The sequence below is a fragment of the Genypterus blacodes genome, unplaced genomic scaffold (assembly GCF_046128005.1).
Source record: "Genypterus blacodes isolate CSIRO-AG114 ecotype Tasmania unplaced genomic scaffold, CSIRO-AGI_Gbla_v1 ptg000240l_1, whole genome shotgun sequence".
Taxonomy (NCBI): Eukaryota; Metazoa; Chordata; class Actinopteri; order Ophidiiformes; family Ophidiidae; genus Genypterus; species Genypterus blacodes.
In genome coordinates this window covers 320,723-345,000 of record NW_027467038.1, presented here as the reverse complement: position 1 = coordinate 345,000, position 24,278 = coordinate 320,723, and the positions used below count along the sequence as shown (strand labels likewise).

General features: G+C 47.2%; 1 protein-coding gene across 1 annotated transcript in view; it reads left to right on the top strand.

Moving 5' to 3' along the window:
- ntn1a (netrin 1a) overlaps positions 1-24,278 on the top strand; it is a 52,652-nt gene that overhangs the window by 14,056 nt on the left and 14,318 nt on the right. The window contains exons 3-4 of the mRNA XM_076171060.1: positions 14,086-14,274; positions 23,119-23,268. Coding sequence (XP_076027175.1) covers positions 14,086-14,274; positions 23,119-23,268 — 339 coding nt within the window. The remainder of the gene's footprint in view (positions 1-14,085; positions 14,275-23,118; positions 23,269-24,278) is intronic.

Below are 24,278 nucleotides of genomic sequence, written 5' to 3'. Positions count from 1 at the left end.
TCTGCTGCCAGAGCAAATATAAAAGAATATCTGCAGAGTCAACAGCACAGTGAAGGTGAGGTTATTCTGGACCTAAACTACACAAACCTCTCGTGTTTGAGTGGAAAGCACAGAGGCTCCATCAGGCGGCGAGCATACGACCGGAAACGTGACACAGGAAATCATTTCAGCCTCAACGGTCTTCAGCTGATAATCCTCGATATGGAATCCTCCTCTTCCTCTTTGTCTCTAAGGACGAACAGTGAACACAGTTAGATTTAGTATCAGATCATATCATTACTTAAGTGAAATCAGGGCTAAAATCACTCAGGTGAGAAACAACTTATAGTTTGTGTTTACAGACTGAATTAAAGGGGAATCTGAATTCATACGGTTCCATACGGAGCCACAGAAATGCGTCTGACGGCCTCTTTGATCATCTGGCAGTGGAAGCGTCTCTGCGTTGGGTCGCTTCCCGAAAAAAGGTTGAACTTTTAGCCCAGCCTTGTCTGAATAAATCCTCATTTAAAAAGAGACATTAAAAATAATGAGGCCTCGCCCCCCCAACCTTTAATCTTGTGTGTGAGAGGCTGCAGCAGTAAATCCCCTCTTCTCCCTCCCTGTTAGACGGATGCTGCCTCCACACACACACACACACACACACACACACACACACACACACACACACACACACACACACACACACATTCACACACACACACACACACACACACACACACACACACACACACACCCTGCAGTTAACCTGCCCTTTGCTTCTTTCTTTCCACTAACTCCCGCTGGAATCTTCCTCTCTCTCTCTCTTCCCCCCCCCCCTCTACCCGTCCCTACTTCCAGCTTACACTTGCTATTATCTCAGAAATAACAACCATTGTCTATTGTCATATTATTAGCACAGGGAAATTGTGCTTTTATTGCAGAAAGGCAGTGTTTGCTCTCGGTGTGTGTCAGCGGTTTGCTTGCTCTGGCAAAGACCAGTCCTCCCCTCGCTAATTGCCTTCTACCGATGACTTAATTACAATGAGGTTTTGGGTTTCTGGATCAGAGGGGGCTCTTTCCCTCCGTCTCTCCATCCCCAACTGTATCCTTCCTGCCTGAGTCAGTGAGTGTCACATTTGGTTACAGCGGATTGAAACTGCTGCGATTCCTGCGAGAACACAGTTTCCTCTAAAAAAGGGGGCTACTGTTCCAAAGCTGTAATTAGAGCTGTGGATGTATATGTGTGTGTGGATATGCATGCGTGTGTCCAAACAGGCTATTGTGTGTACATGTGGCAGTGTGTGTGTGTGTGTGTGGTGTGTGTGTGTGTGTGTGTGTGTGTGTGTGTGTGTGTGTGTGTGTGTGTGTGTGTGTGTGTGTGTGTGTGTGTGTGTGTGTGTGTGTGCATGGCTGCGTGCATGCTGAGCGGCAGGCTTGATGCCCTGGCAGAGGAGTGTGGTAAATGTGGTTCTGGAGTCGGTACAGTAAAAACATCTCGGCTCCATCAGTGTCAGAAACAATCAGCGAGGACCAAACCAGCTGCCACCCTGACGTACACACACACACACAGACACACACACAACCTCCTCCACTGCAGCACTGCAGGAATAATCTTCCTCACTGAGGCCTTGACGAAACCGAACAGTTATCTGAAGGAATATCAGTGTGTTGTGAGGGTGTGTGTGTGTGTCTCTGTGTGTGTGTGTGTTGGATTGAAGCGCATCTGTTAAACAAACTATCTGATAACATCCAAATAACAAAGTCATTATCATAATGTGGATTCCTTTAAATCAAGACACCAGATGCCATAACTTTGTGTGTGTGTGTGTGTGTGACGTTTTGCCCAGAATTACTCAGAATTCATAACAGGAAATCATCAGCAACACATCAGTTTAAACCAAATTACATCTGGATTTACTGTCCCTCTGCACTCGGATCTTGTTGTATTTTTGGAGACGTTTTATAGTAAACATGGTTGTCTAGCAACAAACACAGATCGATGGTTGTCCGGTAAAACAAAATGAAAATGAAGAGAATTTTTTTTAATTATTTTAAGTAACTTCAAATGAAAATACTTTAAATGTGTTATTTAATTGATCTGATTAGACAATTATATTATTTCTATCAGCAATATTTTTTCTTAGGTCATTTAAAAAATATTCCATGAACAATTTGAATTTTCCGATTGTTTTTATATAATTTTCATCCATTTGTAATGAGAACAAATCCCATTCTTGTGACGGTTTACAGATAAATGTAGCTAAATTATTTGGAATATTTATATTTCAAAAATCATTTTATATTATTACAGTTATTATAATTATATTCTGGAATAAATTCATCCTCAATGACGACAATGTTGGATTCTGAAAACTCAAATTGTTTAAATCCAAACGATCAGTGAGTTTTCAGATTGAAGGCTTTAATATTCAATCAATTATAATTCCAATAATTTGTCATGGAGTAGCTCCAGTCACCACAGAGGCCATCTGTGACGCATTTAAAGACATAAATGCCTGTAAAACTACGTATTTAAATGTAATTTATCCTTTAGCTTCATTAAAACATCTTGGATCTCGTGCAGTAGATTTCCTGTAATAAGGAGCCTTAAATATTTATGCAGTGAGAAGCTTTATTTCAGTAACATGCATCCATTACTGTGTGTCAGCTGTAGTTACCCTGACACATGTATGCAGGCCAACATGGACACCAATTATCCCTGCAGCTCACCTCCTCTGGAAGTATCCATGGAGACTAATTGACTGATTTGCGTTGCTGAGGCCAGATCGTTTACCTCTCATTGGTACGGAAGATCAAATCCCTCACTGAGAACCTGGAATGACTGACAGCCGCTCTGACATGAACCTGTTGGATCTGCGTTCATGGCATCGTCTTCCTGGTTTGGGATTGATGGTATGAGGTCATGCTGTAATGAAGCGCAGGCCGATCTTTGGATCCCAAACACAACGTGTGCCATGAAAGTGATGCATATGCATGCGCACACTGCAGACATGCCTCCATCCTTTTGATCCTCTCCTTCTCTTTGAATGTTCTCCATCATCTGCCCTCTTTGCTCCCTCACACTTCCCTGTGTGTGTGTGTGTGTGTGTGTGTGTGTGTGTGTGCGCTCACTTTACCCACCAACACATCTCATTTAGTTTACCACTCAAATCTGCACCATACTGCTATTTGAAAAAGTGATTTAAGGCAAAGTATTATACACAACTGCAAGTATTCAAGGGTCTATTTTCTAAATTTTCCGATGTATCAAAGCTAAAATATGTAACTTACACCTTTATGTAGAATTAGCTTAAAGTCTCATTACATCCTACACAAAGTCAGGCCAACATACAAGCTAGCTATACAGCAGCAGACTATTTACAGTTAAATTGCACATTTTCAGGGAACTTGCGTCTTTCGGGACACTGAGATTGACTTCTTGTGGCTCCTCAGCTTGAGAACCTGACATGTTTTATTGTCGCCTAACAAGAAATCATTGCCAGTTTGTAGCAGCGATGCTAGTTGGCAGCTAGCTAGGAATGCTGGCAACTCAAAGAATACACAGAAGCTGGAGTGTGAAAAGTCACAGCGCGTCTCTGAGTGGTTTTTATCTTCACATTTAAGTGGAGTTTGTGAAGATTGAAGCTGAAGGAGGTTCTGATTTTAAAATGGCTGATGGTGACTCATTATTAATCACATTATGGCTCCGTCACTCGCTGGTGTCACCGAGCTGGACGCTAATACTCGTGCTTCTCCGAGGCCAATGGGTCATACATCTTCTTCATTGGTTCTGTTGGCTGTCGTCTTTGCTGCCAGAGCCTGGCGGAGTGTGTGTGTTTGCGTCTGTGTGAGCTCATCTCTCTCTGCCGCCTCTTCCAAGAAGGCGGCCTGAGCTGTGACAGAAGCGGCAGCTGTCTTCACGCTCCATTAGCGTCCCGCCGCATCTGGGCTGGACACGAGTGGAGGAGACTCAGGCCACAGGCCACTTCCCTCCTGCCTCACACACTCACACACTCCCAGGTACTCAGAGAGTGCAGAGGAATCTAGAGAGTTTGGAAGTGCGGATGAAGTTAAGGACAAAATGTGGAGGAGGAGAAAGTGAAGGGGGGGACAGTAAACAGTAAATGTGTCCCAGCAGTGAAGGAGGTGAAGGAGCTGTGGGCTTCAGATTTATGGCCTTCAGCAGCTTCCTGCTCGCTCTCCCTCCTCTCCACTGGAGGCTCCAGCTTGACTTGTGGCAGGGAGTCAAAAATGTGCAGCACTCGCACTCGCACACACACAGACACACACACACAGACACACACACACACACACACACACACACACACACACACACCTTCAGTACCTTTACTTCTGTAGCTCCTTCAGTATTGTTGTTCTATTCGTACGATTATACAGATTTATCTGACTGTACATTCTCCTCTCCTCTCCTCTCCTATCCTCTCCTCTTCTCTTCTCTTCTCTCCTCTCTCCTCTCTTCTCTTCTCTTCTCTTCTCTCCTCCTCTCCTCTCCTGAGGTCACTTTCATGGTCCATAACTTTTACAGAAGAATCAGTCACAGTGAGCTTAAACTTCAGCACCTTGTGCGATAAAAGCGAAAGTCATTAGTGTCGAGGACGGCAGCGAAAACCTGCATTTTCTCCCCCCAAAGGAGGAGAAAGAGGTGCAGTAAGGGGGTCACGCTCCATTTGGGAGTAGCGTTAAATCAGCACATGGGGGGTGCGCTGGGGGTCTCGTGGGAGGCATGCAGAGGTTGTGTGTGAAGGACAAAGGTTTCCCACCTGCTCAGGGGGGCCACAGTGCTGCGGTGCCTAATGAGCGTCAGATAAAATGGTGCTGAGCCGACCTGAGAAGTGGAGCGAGATGAGGACAAAGTGCCTGTAAGTGTTGCATTCGGTCCGATCGCTGATTTCATGCATATTTTAGAGGCTTGGGAGAGGAGAAGCTGCAGCCAGGTCGGTGTTTTATGAGGCAGCATTCACCCGACAGGAGAGAATTCCAAAGAACACCCAGAATCTTCACAAACGTAGAGAAAGAAAGAGGGAAATATGAACCATTGTGATGTCCGATGGGGATATCCAGTGTCTTCCCTCATTCCCACAATCAGGAAGGAGGAAGAGAGAAACGCTCTCTGTCTTTTCCTGCCTGCAGGGCCAAATTAACTCCTCTAAGCTTCTAATCATCTAATCGTCAAGCGTTTGTTTGTTTTCCCAGCTCAGATGTGCCGACCTGAGTGAGTTCTGTTCTAATACGGGCTGGGTTAAGATCTTCACAGGAGCGGAGTGATCGACTTCATCGCAGAGGCCGGCGGCTTAGTGTGAATCGCAGCCACGGAGGAGTGTGACTGAGTCCAGTGCAAACTCCGTCCCATTGTCTCGCTCTGACAGCAGCAGCCCATCCCTGTCAGCCTCGGGCCAGCAGATACGTGAACCCAAAACACCGCCGATCCGCCGCTCTCATAGAAACCAAACTCGCGGGGTAAATAGACTGGAGGTGATGTTTGACATGAGCGGGGAGGGATTTCGGGATCAGTCTCGCGTGTTTCCGATGCTCGTCCTCGCCCATCCCCCCTCCTTCCATCACTCTTCGTGAAAAGGAGACTGGGTTAAGTAATGGCGGGATGTAGAAACAATGGCGGGCAAAAGGCGGCGCAGAAACCTGATTATGCTTTGCAAACTGTTGCACAATTGATTTTTACAGCAAAGTGAGTAGCAGGAGGAAGAGGACGAGGAGGAGGAAGAGGAGGAGTGTTGTGTTTACCAGCTCAGAAAGAACCTTTAGGCCGGTGGAATCTACTTTCCCACTCGCCACCGCTCGATAAAAACAAAACAACCTCTCAAGTGAAAGCAAAGATTTTCCGTCTTTTCCCCAAAAAGTGTAAATCCACTTAGTTCCAGGAGGAATCTTCGCTCGTTTCCCGTCCGTTCACACACCAGGTTCTCAGAGGCACAAGCCCCTGGTGAACATTGAAGCGATTCAGGCGACGCAGTTTGTTTTCCTGTCCGGCTCAGCGGAGAACAACAGAAATGTACACGATGCATTCACTGCCCGGCCTGAACCATCCGTCCAAACACCATACTGTCCTCTGAGTGTGTATTATGTTGTCACACAGCGGAGCGTTGTTTGCGTAGAGCGAGGTGTGTGTGGGTGTGTGTGTGTGTGTGTAACCGGCACGGCACGGCTCACTAAAGCTGTCAGTCCCTCACGCTATTAAGACAGCTGCTCTTAGTGTGTATTGTTCAGCGCGGAGCTACGGGGACCTGACAGGCCCAAAGGAATCTTTATTCACCCTGAAGAGTCTTTCAGCGCCGCGGCCCTGAATGGGACCTGCCAGCGTCATCCGCCACCCATGGCATTTTTATGGCATAGCTCACATACACACTAACACACACACACACACACACACACAGCGCGCTCTCAACGGGCTCTCCGTGCCTCTAAGCGGACTCCCTTTATTTCACCGCTGTATGTCAGCTGGTGTTTTCCCATCCACGTGAAATGGATGAGATCTTTTCCAGGCACTTCCACTTCATCCAGGAATTACTCACGCAAACACTCGCACGCTTGAGAAAGAGCGACGAGCACGCAAGTAAAGACAAATGGGCAGGAGGGAGAATCTCACTCTCCCTCTGCACACACACACACTTTCAGACACACACACACACACCTCAATACACACCACTCAGACAAAAGACCCTTGATTACTCAGCAAATGGATGCACCGCTGATCACAGGCCCGGCCTTTTACAAACTGCCCTATTATGCGGTCTCAGCGTGGGGTGGAAGTATTGCAGGGGCCCAAGGCAGTGTGGTTGTGGAGGGCTGACTCTGTGTGTGTGTGTGTGTGTGTGTGTGTGTGTGTGTGTGTGTGTGTGTGTGTGTGTGTGTGTGTGTGTGTGTGTATGTGTGTGTGCATGCGCGGGCTAAGGCTGCGAAGTGCTCCCATGCTGCGCTGCCTAACGAGAGGGCAGGTCAGCCATTAAATGGGCGCTAATGCGGGAAATTGGAGGCCATTAGGCTTCTCTTTGTTGTTGTGCCTCTGTGTGGCTGGTTAGACTCTTGAAATAGGAAAAGGCCTTATTAGCCCCCACATGGAGAGAGTGAATACATGAGCCGCTGAGCCCCGAGTGGAGCCGCTGCAGAACATGGCCCTCAACACGCCCAGGCACACGCTGGCAGAGCCGCCTCAGCCGGAGCCAAATGCATCCGCCGTTGTTTATGTAAAGAAATAAATGTTAGATTCCAGATTTCATCCGTTTGGCAACTTCTTCCACCAAGTAGCGTCTATGGTTCTAAAACCAAAGAGGAAACACGACGCCTGTGTGTAAATCAACAACTCAGGGATGCAAAGTTTCCTTCATATACACAGAAAAATGAGAGGAGAAACTTTTCAAAATTCAGAGACACGTTACACATCGTGCACACTGACACACGACAACAAGCAGCATCGGTTACAATAAAGACAAAATTAAATAAGATAAAATTAAAAGTGTGTGTGTGTGTGTGTGTTTGTGTGTGGGTGTATGTGTGTGTGTGTGTGTGTGTGTGTGTGTGTGTGTGTGATTTACATGCATCTTAACTCTGGGAGGTTTACTGTGAAATAAAGTGTTGAGAGGAAAAGAGGAGGAAAATATAAACAGCTGGCAGGAAAACGTGTAAATAAAATCTGTTTGTAGGAAAATAGTCTGAAAGTTTAATCTGCCGCTCAGATTCCTGCAGGAGTCATGAATATTCTGCACGGTTTGGTCTGAATTCACACAGAATCCTGTATCAGGTTCATCAGCTCTCTCTCTCACACACACTCTCTCTCTCTATCCGTACGGTTCGGGGCGAGCCTATTAAAAACACATTGTGCCTGTGAAACATGGCCTTCTTTGGGAACAGCTGAGATCCAGAGTTTAGCCGGGGTCACCAGAGATGGAGAAGGAGAAGGACAGAGAGTGTGTGAGCCTCTGTGAGCCTGTGTGTGTGTGTGTGTAAAGAGGGAAAGAGAGAGGGTTAGAGGGCTCACAGGGGGGCCAAGTGTTGCAGCTAATTGGCTGCAAAAAGGAATTAAATTAGCCTGATATAATCTGTGCTGTGCTGTGTGTGTGTGTGTGTGTGTGTGTGTGTGTGTGTGTGTGTGTGTGTGTGTGCTCCATCCTCCTCCTCTCCCTCAGTCACCTAATCCTCCACACACACACACACACACACACACACATACACTCTCTCTCCCTCTCTTTTTCTATCTTTGTTTTGTTTGTGTTACTTCTCACTTCTATCTCTCTGGTGTATTCTACTCTCACACACTCCACACATAAACCCGCAGCGTAAACGAGGGAATGAAACTGAAATGGATCTAAAACGAGGTTTATAAGGCCGATCTTGGTTGTTGTGAGCACTTAGAGCGGTTTGTTTCCAGGGGCTGTCACTGACTCACTGGGATTCATCCGTCTTCATTTGGTCGTTGTGTTTGGTTTTCCAAGTTTCACAATTTCAAAAGATTCCACCAAAGCTTTGAGAAAAATGGGAGATCAAACCAACGTGTCGCAGTTTTGTTTTATAGGTTTAACCATTTACCATTTTTAATTCTTAAATCTATTTTCCAATTTGTGCAAAAGTGAGGCATTACAGTTTCAAGTTATTAAGCAATTTGGAGGAGTTTAGTTGGAAAGTAGAATCAATGACTTTGATGGGAATGATTTCTTAACCTTGTGAGATTGTGAAGTGTTTTCATTTTTACAATCAAGATTATAAACTTTGTCTCAATCCTGATACATTACACACTCCACTGTTTTATGACAAATTAGGCAAAAACAAATCTAATCCTGACATTATTGAGTTTGTTGCTATTAAAATGTTGTCTGAAGGCTTCAAACACACCGAAGCTTCCATATAAATACAGTTTACAGGAACAGAAATATAATGAGTGATTTGGTTGAAGGTATAAATGAGATGTATGACATCATTATGTTTAACAGGAACCTCTAAAGAACAGAGTGAATGAATCGTCTCTCACCTCTCATTAGCTCACATTGTGTCGTTGAATTCCCGCCTTTATCTGTTTAAACACAAAGGAAAGGAATGTTAACGTTCACTTCATTAAACGGAATCTCCAAACAGGATGGAGTTAAATGAATTGTTGCTAAGATACGATACAGCCTGGTTACAGAGCGAACAGAAGTATTTTGTTCATTTCACGTTGGCCTTCCACGGTGAAATTCTTCATTTGTTTCGGGTTAAAGACTCATAATCGGCCACGGCTGATTACTTCAGTCTTTGTGTGTCCGTGTGGTCCGACAGCAACACAACAACAGGCAGGAACGCCGTGTCTCTAATGGCTCCCAGAGAAAGTGTCAACAAGGAATGAGTCGGCCTGCTAAATGAGTGTTTGTGATGTCTGGGCTCAAGATCAAATCCCAGCCGGTGAGGGATCAGCCTAATGCGGCGCTTTCCTTTCTCTCTTATGTCAGCTTGTGTCAATACTTCACTTTATTCCTGCTGTGGTTAAATATAAACTCACACTGGCAGCTTTTTAATTATTATTTCACTGACAGGGCTGAACGTTTATCTATGGGAGCTGCGTCAGGTTTGCTTTGTTTGTGAGCCAGATCACTCACAAGGTGCAGATTTCTTTTTAAATTTTTCAATCATATCTTTAAAACTTAATCATTCGTCCTAATCTCAGTTTCATAATTGTTGATGAATCCAGAAAAGAACACGTTAAACAGAGGTTTCTTTCTGTTTTGGGCTGAATTTGATGAAGTCAAACGTTTGGCACCCGTACGCAGCCTGACGACGGCCCGGCTGGTGTGTGATGTCACACATGGTTACACTCACGCTGCTGTTTCCATGCATATAGAATCCAGTGATTCACTCAAATTGCCTGTAACTCCACAGCACTCATCATCAACGCTTCATATGCAGGCCTACGCTCACATGACTGCTGCATTTACATCACAAGCTCACACACTGGAGTCCAAATATGAATGTGTGTGTGTGTGTGCTAGTGTGTGTGTGTGGGAGCGTGTTTCTGGCTCACATCTGATTTTGCGTTTGTCCATGACGAGCTGCAAACCTCCCAAACTCTCCTGGCATGTGTGTTATGTTTCCCCATCGCTCCCCAGAGAGACACACTCTGCACGCTGCTCGCAGGTCAGCGAGCCAGAGGGCAACTCAGAGAGAGTGTGCGTGTGTGTAAGGGTGTGTGTGTGTGTGTGTGTGTGTGAGAGATAGAGAAAGACACACAGATGCCTTCCAGTTTGCAATGCTTGAATCTTACACACATCACAGGGGAGGTATCATATATTTTCTCTCTCTCTCTCTTGAATCTGGTTAGTTTTGGCTCTCCTTTGCTGTTTCACAACCTGGCAACCGAGAATATGGCCAGGTTGTCGTCCCTGAAGCTAGATTTATATTTCTGTGTTGTTACATGTAAATGTGTCTGTGGGCCCGTTAACGCTTCCCACCGCCCAAATCTCAACGAGGTGTCGTGTGGTTTACTGCCCCCGGTGGACAAGTCAGTACCTGCAGGAGGATTAAAGGCAACAGAATGTGAACGAGAAATGTGTGTATCCTCATTAAAATCTGTGTAATGAAGACGCAGCGGCTCGCTCACGTCCGGCAGGTGGAGGGGAAGAGGCAGAGATCGGCTCGCTCAGTTTTTCCCCTCCAGGATTCAGATGGAGGCTTTGACCGGCATCGTACGCTCACAGGCTTTACGGCGACTAAATCGAGCTTAACCTCGACCCCCCGACTCCGCTCGGCCCGATCCTCCCTCTAATTAGCAGAGCCAAGCCTGGAAGAGGCCGAGGTCATACGATAGAGGCTGGGAACCGCACAGAGAGACTAATTAGCCGGCTTTCCAGAACACGCTGAGGCCGCCCGTGTGTGTGTGTGTGTGTGTGTGTTTACTGGGATGCGCGGGGGGAAACGGCAACAACCAATAAACAAACCGGTTTCCTGTCGGGTTCTGCAGGCTGAGGTCGGAGTCGTGTGGCGGCCGTGCGACTCGGCAGCTTTAGGTCATTTCTCAGACTTGTGGGCGAGTTTACTGGCGGTGTTGAGAAGCTTTAGGCTTTAAGCTCGACTTTATCCAGCTAATGCAGTTACGCTGGTTTTAAAGGCATCACTTCACACGGCTCACCTGCGGCTGCTTACCGGCCCACGACTCACTAATCCAGCCTGAGAGTGTGAACAGGAGTGAAAACAGGCCAAACGTACACAACTCTGCCTTCATCTAACCTCAGCCGCCCGCCGTGACGCAAAACGGAGATTCTAACAAGTTAAGATGACAGATTTAATTAAAGCAAATGTGTTTTTTAGAGATGATTGAGGTTTAATTCATACGGTTTCATTTTCTGCTCTCCTCTGGCATTCAGAGTGGTAATTACACCGTGATGACATTTAATGAGGAGAGACGCGGCTGCAGAGTGCAGCGGGGGCGCTTGTGCCTGTGTGTGCCTGTGTGCGTGGCGGCTTTGTTTGCCCTGCAGGCTGTAGGTGTATGTGTGTGTGTGTGTGAGAGTGTGTGTGTGTGTGTCTGTGTGTGTGCTGGCTGGAATAAACTTCAGCTCGGCTTTTGTGTTGGCAGTCTGCATTGATTAATAGAAACCCAAAATCCTGCTGGCTGTGAAGAGAAAGTGTGAGAAAGGTGCGTGTGTGTGTGTGTGTGTGTGTGTGTGTGTGTGTGTGTGTGTGTGTGTGTGTGTAGAAATGATCCTATTTGCTATTATCTGGCTGGCAGGTATTCCAGGAGCTTTTCCCCTGAATCCTCCTCCTCAGTCAGGAAGATGACTCATCCTCCATTCTGCTTCATCTTGACCTTGCCATCTTGTCCAGACGCACATTAAGTCTCTCTAATCCGCATCATGTTGTTGTTTTGGGTTACAGAAGCACAGCAGAGGAGTCGATCCAAACATTAAAGGTCTTCATTCTATGTAAAGTGAACCCTTATGTGTCCCCAAAGCTAATTTACTACAGAATAAGAATCTTAAACTATCCATGCAAAGACTCTGTCAACATCAGTATAACCAGGTGTCAATCTTTAAATGGATTGATTGATCAGAAAGTGAGAGAGTAGATGGGAACGCACCCCAGCCAATAACAGCGAGCGCTCGGAGAACGTCACAGGAAATCTGATCGGCTCTGTTCTGAATGAAACGAGCCTAAGTTTGGTTGTAACTCTGCTAAGGCTCTTTGCTCTTACAGCACTTTGACTGTGACAGCCATGATGATTAGAAGTTTCCGCCCTCAGTGTGAATGGCGGTGTTAGGAGGTGTCAGGTGTTGACATTCTTACATCACGGCCGGCGTGAGCCAGTCGGGATAAAGTGCTGCTGCTGCCTCCCATTATGCAGGATCATATCTTCTGAAGCATGATACCTTCACACACACCTTCACACACATCCCAGGCTGCTGGCGGACGCTTACAATGACCGTCAACGACTCCCAGGACAGCGGCATTATGCTCAGCCAGGGTGGGCTTGGGTTCCCACTCTGTCTGAACCAGGGGAGGGTGTGAAACCGTCTTTGTACGGAGACACGCTGATCCTCCGCCGGCTTTACTCAGTGATCCCCCATACCTGCAGGCCAGACAGGCTCAGAGACGGCTTTCACCAGCAGAGGCCCCCGGGCCAAGGGCGGCAGACAGTCAGAGAGAGAGAGAGAGAGAGAGAGAGAGAGAGAGAGAGAGAGAGAGACACCTGATGTGAAAGAAAGGAAAAGTTCAGCAAGGACTGCAGTCCGTGATGAGATAAATGTTGATGTTTCTGTCATCTAAACAGTCAGGCTCAGTGTATGTGGCCTGTACAGCCTCAGTCAGGCTGAGCTGTAGGGGTTTCCCAGTGGAGACACAGAGGCTCAGTCTGATCAGAGGCCACAGGCAGAGGGAGAGAATCTGCTGTGGGAACAATGTGAGGCACTAACAGGTGTAAATCTATCTAGACGAAATGGAAACAGCAAATGTGTGTCACTAGGAAGAAGAAGACCAATCTACACCTGAAGTGTTAACCCCTCGTGTTCCTGTATGAAGGTGTGTGTGTGTGTGTCGTTCATTAATAAAGCCAACGCTGTCCAGCAGGAAAGACAAGCTGGGAAAGTCAGGCGATGTGTGTGTGTGTGTGTGTGTGTGTACGTGTGTACGTGTGTTTCAAAAACATATTGTAATTAGGTCCTTGGAGTAGAGAGTAGGAGCCTCAGAGGTCCCTTACCAGAGAAACACATGAACTTGCACATAAAATACACACATGTACAAGCACACACGCACACAGGAAAGAGGCCTGATTGCCCTCTTCATTATGAATGGAAGACGATGAAACGAGGAAGAGCTGTGTGGAGAGGCGGTGCTGAAAAACAGCTCAACCAGCTCGGGGACCCCAGCCGCACCCAGATAACCCCAATTTCCTCAAACACACACACGCGCGCATGCAGTATGTATCCCTAGGATTTCTTACACACACTCAGATAAGCTTCAAACTCTATCTGTATCTTGGTTAATAATGGATGAATGGCTCTGCGGTGGTGGAGGAGCAGCAGCATCTCAGGCGGCCGCTCTTAATGAATCTGCCTCACTTTGTTGTCAAACAGTCATGAATAAACATCAGCCGGCTAATTAAACACAGCCAGCGTCCTTACTCATCAGTAAACAAGCGGCAGCGATGCGGCTGGCGAGCAGCAACCACACCAGGGAGCGTGCACATGATGCTGCTCGGCCCTGGACCTCCACAAGGGAGGGGGGGGGAACTAATGACACAGTGTTTGACCTGATTACTACTTACATCCACTTTGCCTTATAGGAGCTGTGTGTGTGTGTGTGTGTGTGTGTGTTGTGGTGTGTGCAAACATGACAGTAGGGAAGCGTCAGGAACACAAATTCAAACTAATAGTCTCAGCATTTGCCTGCAATTTCATCAGATTTACACGTTATGTGACTCTTATTCTGGGGTCAAATAGTCAAACACAAGTTTTCTCCGATCATTTCCACCCAGTGGCCGTCACACTTCACACACTTCACACTCCCTCCCCCTCCATAGATGCTTCAGACTGTTTACCACCGTTTCCTCTTTTATCTTGGAGTGTTACCGTAGTGATGACTGCTTCATGTTTACCTCCCGTTTCTCCTCCACAGCCTGTAACTGTAACCTGCACGCCCGACGCTGCCGCTTCAACATGGAACTGTACAAGCTGTCAGGGAGGAAGAGCGGAGGAGTCTGCCTCAACTGTCGCCACAACACAGCCGGGCGCCACTGCCACTACTGCAAAGAGGGCTACTACAGAGACCTGTCCAAGCCCATCTCACACAGGAAGGCCTGCAAAGGTACGCAGCCTCTTCTCCTTTTGGTGTCTGAACATACAGCAGCCGTCCATACACGTATACACACACACACACACACACACACACACAATGCAGAACAGAGCAAACACCAGATTGAGACGCTCGGTCTCAGTGGTCTCCATCGGGACAGAAGCCTAAATGGATTCTACACGGCGCCATTTTGTGCCCTCACCTTCATTCTGTCACTTCAGAAGTCTGAAGTCTGTATAAAGGAGGAATAAAGAAGAGCAACCACCTGGAAGTCAACACACAGACACACACACACACTCAATGAATACCAGTCCTACCGACATCATTTAGTCTTCTATTAAATAGTCTTTAGATGAATGACAGGAAGCCATGGGTGGGGGGGGGGGAACCTCCACATTCCAGAGTCTGTCTCACCCTCATGTCTCTCTGTCAGCAGAGATGAGTCGGGGTCCGTTGGGATTCGGAGGTCGAGGTGCCCGGGGTGGGTGTTCCCTCACCGACACTGAGTTATTTAGCTTTGGTTTGGGGGGGAGAGGGGGGAGGAGGGGGAGGAGGAGGGGGATGACAGGACAAGCAAAACAAACAGACCTGAGGTGTGAAGTGATCCCACTGCAGGTCAAAGATGAATGGAAGTGAGGAAGATCGGTGAAAGGGCTGATGGAGAGAGAAGAAAAGGAGGAAGGAGGAGAAGCTGGCGGGAAACGCTGATAATTCACTCCTTTGTAAAAATGAATGATATGGAGGGGATTGATCAGTTTATCCAATTGATTGAGTGAGGGGAGTGAAAGACAGAGGGACAGAGCGAGGCAGAGGGAGAGAAAGGGAGGAAGAGAGGAAGAGGAAGACAAGACGCCCTCACGCAGGTGTTCTCACTGTTCCATCCTGGGATGAATCGCCTGCCATCAGCCCTCAGCGTAGCTAATAAGGGTCAAAGAAAGAGAGGAGGAGGAGAAGAGGAGAGGAGGAGAGGAGGAGGGGGGACTGAAAAGAGAGAGGCTATGTTTTCTCACCTCTCCTATAGCTGCAGGGAAAGATAACAGGAGCTGAATCCCTGTGCAAACAAGCCCGGAGACACCTCAGACCTGCCTCGCTTAGACGGAACACAACACACACACAGGGACGCACGCACACATACCTGCTCAGAGCCCGGGCCACGGGGACATATTAGCCGCTCGCTGACAGTTTAAGCCCATATTCTCCCACACGATTCACCGGGAAGCCAATAACTACACCTGGGAGGCGTGTTTGACATAAAGAATGTCTGAGCGGGAGAAGAATCACAGAAGAAGAGGATATTAGATGAGAGGAATTTGTGTTTATGTGTCTGAATGTGCTATCGAGTCGTTGCAGAGGGATCTAACCTCCGTCGTTGCACCAGCGGCTCCTGGTCAGCCCGCATGCAGGGGAGTGTGTTCTTCAAGCCTTATAAGTCTTCATATAATTAAAATAAGTAGAGCAAAGAGTGTAACTGAGGATATTTAGTCTCCAGTTAAGTCCAAAGAAGATGGAATGTTACTGTTCTTGGTTGAGGTGAGGTGAAAGAGAATAGTTCATTTATTTATTGCGACCTTATGGATAAGCCTGTAAAGATTATAAGGTTATATTAGGAGAAGTTATGATGTCGAATGGGTGTGGGGCTCATTTTTGTCAATGATCTCTGAAGCCAAGTTATTTTATCCGTCTGTAATCGTGACTCAACCTCATCCATCACTTCTTTATTTGGACCTTGGAGTGTTTTGGTTTCTCTGCGTGGACGACACGCCCGCCGCCGCCGCCGCCGCCGCTGCTGCTGCGGCCAAAACAGAGACGACACAGAGGTCGCCTTCAAATCGCTGATCTATCCAGCCAGCGGATCGAGCACGTTTCCTTCTTTGCATGGAAAAAAAAGAAAGAAATCACAACAAAAGCGCTCTGACAAATTTACCCCCCCTCCCTCCCTCCCTCCCTCCCTCCCTCTCTCTCCCTCTCTCTCTCTCTCCCTCTCTCCCTCCCTCGGTTCGTGAGTGATATTCCTAAACTGACATTAACACCTTCCGTGGCTTTGGGCCCATTCTTCTGTCGAGCAGGAATGCAAACACACATTCATCACGATGGGACTTTGTGTATCATTAACCCCTATCCTCTGCTGTGTCTAGCACGCCGGCTAATTGTGGGGATTTAACCTCTTTCTGTTGTTTTTACATCCCTTCTCGTGTGTCTCAAGACTTGATTCTTTCAGCATCCCATAACTCACTGCAATGGGGGTTTGTTAGTCACATAGAGGAGGAGGAGGAGTCGAGATGCCTCAGAGGTCCGGCTTTGCATTTCATCACAGCGATAAGAAGTGAAGACGTTTGTTTGTTTAGCCGTTGATCACATTTTCCTTTTCTGTTACCGTACAACAGTTTGTTATTATGTCTTGCAGCGACCCAAACTTAAGCTTGCGCTGTCATTTCTGGGTCAGAATAGGAGTGTTCAGATGGATTTAGCCTCCATCTATTACTTTGCTGAGACCAGCAGGCACACAGAGACACTGAATCCATTCGTTTCCACCACACTGAGGCAGAAACATGAGCAGAAACCTCATTTGAAGTCATGATAAATATTTTTCTCGTAGTCGACACAGCATTGATGTGGAAATCTGCTCTCATTTGAAGACGATGACAAATTAGATGGTAGGAAACTCTGAATAAATCAATCAATGAAAAGCTGTGAAACATGCACCTGGTGCGGCCCTGTGGCATCTTGGGTAAACTGAGTGCGTCTGGATCTGTGCCGCTGCCTGTGGAGTTTAGTTAGGCTGTGTGAAGCTTTGGTAACTCATGCTGCTGATCTGCATCCTCCTACTCCTCCTCCTCCTCCTCCTCCTCCTCCTCCTTCCTCATCTGTCTTCTGCGCATAAATTCCGTCTCGTTTTTTCCAGACTGGTCTTCTAACCCGTTCTGACTCTGGCTGATGTGCTGCAGAGTTTTATAGCTCTTAGATTAAACTCACAGTTCCTTTATTTGAGTCACCGTTATCAATGTGAGTGTTATTCTTTACACTAACTACTCCATGTCACTACCCCCACACACACACACACACTACGTTTGCTCAAACATACTAACACACACTAACTTCAGGTAAATGACTTCATGAATAATAATGGAGGAGTTATAACACAAAGATAATAATGCTGCCATTAGCTCATAGCTGCAGCCGGGGCCCTGGACATTGCATGTCACACACTCATTACATCAGGGTCCAGACTGTGAAACACTAAATATATCTCACACACACACACACACACACACACACACACACGCACACACGCACACAGGCACACAAACAATTTCACTGTTGCTAAAAATATAAACAGATTTCATCATAATTTATAAAATTGTCAGTTTACCCTAACGGTTTTGAACAATTTAATCCATGAAATTTGCCAGAGTGCCCCTCTTACCCCCTCACCCTCTCTCTCTCTCTCTCTCTCTCTCTCTCTCCCTCTCTCTCTCTCTCTCTCCCCCTCCTCTCTCTGGCCCTATGTAATTATAAGCAAACACTGTCCAAACTCTACTGAGGTTTTCAATTACATCAAAACAGACTCACAGTAAAGGATCGGTGTTAATTACCCCAAGCTGACAAACGATACCAAGCATGAACCAAACCTCTGCAGCCAATTAAAACATTTTCACAAACTACATTTGAAAAGTTCACTGACGAAAACGTAAAGTCAAAGATATGAGGGTGACATTGTATAAAAGCCTCTCTCTCTCCCTCTCTCTCTCTCTCTCTCTCTCTCTCCCTCTCTCTCTCTCTCTCTCTCTCCCTCTCTCTCTCTCTCTCTCTCTCATACACAGTTACCCCCCTCCCCCCGTGTCAAACACCTTTATGGTCTCTGCCAAACTCTCTCAGGTTCACCACATCATAACTCAAGATAATTCAATGAAACTCCAACCGCAGAACAAATTTCTGTCCGCTCCTCAAGCAGCTCGAGCGATACGCCGAGCCGACAGCAATTAAGAGGCCGAGTTATTTATTGAACTCAAAGAGAGCCTTGGCCTGTGTGGCTCTGGAAAGAGAAGGAGCAGTGCAGGAGCGCCGGCCGGTCCCGGAGCACAGAGTTTGCTTTTATACCAGAAATACAATCCTCCCCGAAAGCAGCTCATTTCCATAGGAGGCGGCTTATCCACTGAGAGCGAGCCGTGCCCAGTGGCTACATTTACACGCCCAAATTTATAACTTCACCCCTCATTGACTAGGAGTGTAAACACGGCATGGGCTTCAAGCTGCTCTTGTTTTTGTGTGTTATAAGTCTTTGACATAAGGAGAAAAAGGCCCAGGAGCAAGTTGATGGAGAAATGCAGGAGTTGGGCCCAGGGAGCGTTAAAGGAGCGACAGACGCGGCACCCTGGGTGGTCTTTGAACGCATCACGGAGATAGCAAACGCGACCGGGCAGTGATAATTGTAGATAAAGCGGTTAATCAGCTGTCTGCGGTGCTATTCCCGCTTCATTTTAGAGATGAAACATCAACACCAGCCACTTCCTTCAGACGCCGTCGTGACTGAATCCTGCACCGGGCGACCAGGAGAACTACACCAGAGGCCCGCACCCAATAATGAGCCCCGCTCTCCATTACGCCTCCTTAGAGGACCGTCGGAACTTAATAAAGTCAAGACTGAGCAGGTTGGCATTGGTTCTGTGACCGAAGAGATTGAATTCAGGTCTGGAACCCCAGTATCGACCGATATATAATTACATCACTCAGTGGAATGATGAGGAACATATTTTGCATACAGAGGAAAATTAGGCTTTGATTGAGGGTCGGTCTGTTTCAATCAGAATAACATGTTAAAGAACTTACTCCCCTCTCCTCCCCATGTGTCTTCCATCGACACAGTAGGGATTTTTATTGACCGCATTGAATGTTTTCTGGGAGGGATTTGAAAAATATTGTTTTTCATGACTTCATTTTTAGTTTTGGATTTCCAGCGAGCGCGGCGAACATCGACATGTTTCCAATTAAAAGGACGCGCGGCGGACGTGCCCAAGCGACACACACGGAGAGCAGTGCTGTGTCTACAAGCGCAGTGTTCTGATCAATAAAGAGAAAAACTACAAACACGGACAGTCGCACACACACTTTGTATAAAAAGCTGTTTATGTGCAGCACAGCGCAACTCTGTGTCTCTCTCTCTGTTCCCCACAGATCCTTGCGGAGGAGCACAAACTTAATTATAATAGAAGACAGACTCGGGTAGCTTGGACTCAATCCAGGGCCAACAAATTATTCTCATTGGCACAGAATGCACAAACCCAAATGAGGGAGCGAAGTTCAGACTTCAAACAGCAGTTTATGGTAAACGATTGGCAGAGTTTAAAATTCTCACATTGTGCAATCTCAGCCTCTCGCATAGCTGCCGACGCAGACCGCCCGCCTTTGAAAAGCCTTCCACTCTCCCCATTAACCCAGAACATTTTTCATTCTTTTATTTGAAACTCCTGGCGCCGAGATCTTCGCTCTTAGCGCAAGGAATTCTGTCTTCATCGGCAGGCCTGACAGTTATACAGGGCTAATCCCTTAGCCCTCAGATGCTGGGGGAGATTTATGTTGGAGTAAAACCGCGGGTGTTAGAAAGAGACCGCAGGTTCTCTTGGCTTATATAAATGGCTTCCTCACACACCTACACTTGTTATCTTCAACTTCTGTCAGTTTTCTTTGCTTTTAAGTGTGACTGACTGGAGAAGGAAAAGGCCCTTTGCTCCCTTGTCCCCGTATCTCTCTGAGCCATCTGGAGTAGCCGCGAAGCACAGCGAACAGCCACTTAGCCGCTAAGTGGACACACACTTAGACCACAAACTCTCACTGTGGAGGCTGGCCAGAGAAGTGGTAGTCAGAGAGCCAGCAGCCATAGGGCCAACAGCCATGAGAGAGGGAGGGAGGGAGGGAGAGAGAGAGAGAGAGAGAGAGAGAGAGAGAGAGAGAGAGAGAGAGAGAGAGAGAGAGAGAAGAGAGAGAGAGAGAGAGAGATTCCCACCTGTAGACCATGTGCACTTCGATTTACTGGCAGGCAGGCTTCAGGCTCTGAGGTGTGTGTGAAGGTGGTGGACGTTCTCTAAAATACAACCTGAATTCTCTGAAACTCCAACCAGAGATGCACTTTGACCTCCTGACCCCCAAACCCTGCTGACAAGTTGTTAAATTTACAGGCCCCAAGACGTGCTAGGTTGGCTTCCATGCAGTTTATGGGGCTTCCTGAGGCCATCTATGTGTGTGTGTGTGTGTGTGTGTGTGTGTGTGTGTGTGTGTGTGTGTGTGTGTGTGTGTGTGTGTGTGTGTGTGTGTATTCCAGCGGCCTAGACACAACTAGGCAATAGAGGCAATGACAGATTGGTCTTGATAACGGCCCTAATAGGTACACACACTTTTAAGGAGGATCTCTTAGACTGATAAAAGAAACAAGGAATTACACACACACACACACATACACACACACACACACACACACACATACACGCAAAGCAGTTTGTTGCCAGATTGAGATAAAAGCTGCAACAGAAGCTGAATCACAGGAAACAGGCAATAGAGATAAAAGGGAGGGAGAGAGAGGGGAGGGGGGACAGAGAGAGACAGAGAGAGAGAGAGAGAGAGTAGGAGAGAGAGACAGGCTGCCTGTTGAAATGCTGGGCCTCTACAGAAATGATGCATGTCACCCAGAGGAAAGTGTCGTCCTGTAGCATTTCATCAGTCAAAATCTCTGACCGTGCTACAATGACGTCGTCAGTAAGAGTCTGAGGACGATCATGAAGACACCAGATAGAGGATTACGTTACCAAGTTACAGCAGGCTTCCTCCCCGAGGCCGCTGTGACCCGGATCTCCCAGAGAGCTCGTCTCCTCTAAAGCCCCGAGTCCAAAGATCGGATAACAAGTGCATCAATGCAGAGAAAGAGAGTGAGAGTAAGAGGGGGGGAGAGAGAGAGAGAGAGAGAGAGAGAGAGAGAGAGAGAGAGAGAGAGAGAGAGTGAGAGTAAGAGGGAGAGAGAGAGAAAGTAAGAGGGAGAGAGAGAGAGCGAGAGAGTGAGAGTAAGAGGGAGAGGGAGAGAGAGTAAGAGGGGGAGACAGAGAGAGAGAGAGCGTAAGAGGCAGAGAGAGACAGAGAGAGAGAGAAACAGAAAGAGAGAGAGTAACAGAGAGAGAGAGGAGAGAGAGAGAGAGAGAGAGAGAGAGAGAGGGAGAGAGAGAGAGTGAGAGCATTACACATTCAGTATGTTTGCATGCTGGTTAAAATTTTGTGAGGTTGGTTTACCGCTAGTATCAGTTTTAGACGCTGAATCAATCTATGTAAAGTATCTGCTGGCTTCGCCTCGTAAATCAATCAGACAAACAATAGGAAAGGGAGAATAATGAAATACTTCAATCTGTGTCTGGGCCAGATTACTGCAGGTTTAAAGTAAATATAGACACGAGGACTAAAACAACAAGAGTAGTGTGTGTGTGTGTGTGTGTGTGTGTGTGTGTGTGTGTGTGTGTGTGTGTGTGTGTGTGTGTGTGTGTGTGTGTGTGTGTGTGTGTGCGCATTCCCAGTGTGGTCAAAAAACAAAAACAAAACAGGACTAACCACTAAATACCCACAAACCCCCGAGTGCATCATTCATCTTTGCCTTTGAAGGCTTTCAGAGCGACAAGTGACACAACGCAGGGAGAAAAAGAGGAGGCGAGGCGTGGAGCAAGGCAGCAGGGAGCCTGAGGCAGCGACTAGGATCATAAACAGAAAATAAACACAGAATACAACACTGCTGAGTTGAGGGATCTGCTGGTGACAAACTGTGTTTTTGGGGCTTTTCAAGTAAATAAAAGTGATAGATGAGTGAGAAGGACTCAACTGGCATGAAGCTGAGTCCAAGGCCTCTCAGTCTTCGAGCGTTTCAACCCAAAAATAGATGAAACAAAACGACTCGCAGACAACTATTATTCAAAACGCCGATTTCTAACCTGACAGGGGTTTGGCCGTGAAATACATTAAGGGCTGGGAGCGGCGGGGAGGGAGGGAGGGAGGGAGGGAGGGAGGGAGGGGGGAGGCAATTGGAAAATGATTACATTCCTGAGGCATATGTGTTCGATAGACCCCCCAGTTTGGGGAGGAAGTGTGACAGACGTTTTGGGCCGGCGTTCAAAGCCCGGCATTAATCAGAAACAGACAATTAGGATTATCCCTCATTATTTTATCATTTGGTAAACATGCTCAGGCCGTGCTCCTTACCTCACACATGCAGCTGCAGCTACACACACACACACACACCCTTATAAATACCCTGATTATTTGTCCGTACAGCGATTAAGGCAAAAAATGTGCTAAAGATGTACATACAGAGGAGCAGAGGCCTGTGAGGGCGACTCACTCCCACTGAAGAGATCCATTTATAATCACGTCATCATGGTGTGTGACTTTGACTTGTGCTGACTTCAAACACACTGCAGTTAAATAAGACTGCAGAATAAAGAAGAAGAAGGTTTGAACATACATGTAGATGCAGTGACAGACGCACAAATGACACACATGCAGGCAAACTCACAACGAAAATCACACACGCAAATATCTGTGGTTGAAGATGCTGATACGTTTGCTGCTTTTGATTACGGCCGCATACTTATTACACAACCAGCAAATACCCCAGTGTGTGTGTGTGTGTATTCACTCCTGAGCGTCTTTGGGTCCTGACACCACTGTGTGTGTTCCTCTCTGCCCACCTTCACTCTTCTGTTAGTGGCACCACACAGACTGCCGTTGTTACTCCCACCTGCACCCTCTACATGTACCTGTGTGTGTTTGTGTTTATGTGTGTGTGTGACCACTCACTGTGCCTCTCTTTCTTCTTCTCTTTCCTCGCAGCATGTGATTGCCATCCCGTGGGTGCTGCTGGCAAAACCTGTAACCAAACCACAGGACAATGTCCCTGTAAAGACGGCGTGACCGGTATCACGTGCAACCGCTGTGCTAAAGGCTACCAGCAGAGCCGCTCGCCCATTGCCCCCTGCATAAGTACGTGGACACCAACCTTCACCATAATGTCTGTGAATACGGGGCGGGACAACACTAACACACCATGGGAACTCTATGACAAATACACACAGACATACACACACACGCCCAGCCATCATAAACACATTTTACAAATCTTCAGCTGCATGCTAACAGCAGAGACTCTTCCTTTTCTTCAGACAAGCGTTTGGTGTCTGAGTGTCAGCGCCCGTGACCAGTAAATCTGCTAGCTTACATAAACACGCCATTAAACCCAACCCCAAGGTTATGACAGCGCAGCCTTCTCCACTCGTCAGTCTCCATAAATCTGAGAACTGTTAAAGCCGACATCGCAGAGCCCCCAAGCGTCTCGCATGGAAGTGACTGCGGCCTGCAGAGTGCAGAGAATTACAATCCTTCTCGTTTTCAGCGCCCGACGAGTGCGTTAAGGCCGATATCTGCCCCTGTGTCGGAGTTAGGACGACACAGAATAAAGCAGCACAGCCGACCCAACCTCGTGTTCTGATTGGCCGTCTGTGTTCTTTCCAATGTAATCCAAGATTGAAGCGTCCAAATGGCTGAGAGACAGCAACAAATTAAATCGTCCTGGAAAATGAATACCTTCGATTTTCCAGGGAGCTAAGATGTCGAACGCACCGCGATACCTCTGATGATCGCTGTGTAATGGCGATTCATTGGACAGCCCTTAGATTTAACAGCTGTTCTTGCCAAGCTTCATTGCAACACTGGATCATACATGTGCTGGACTCTGCATACACCTCAGAGCGCCGTGAACCAGAACATCACACTAGTCAGTTATGGGAAACAGTTATCATAACTCGGCTCGATACTGATGGAGGCCGGCGGTGGAAGCTTTGGGGTTTGGATGCCACTGATTATGCCGACAACAGAGCTTCACATCCCGTCACGTGGGACAGATTTGGACTCAACAGCTCGTGCTAAACCAGATCAAAAGACTTGATTCTTTCCTTCCTCCCTCCTTTCCTTCCACACCACTCCTTGATCCAAAC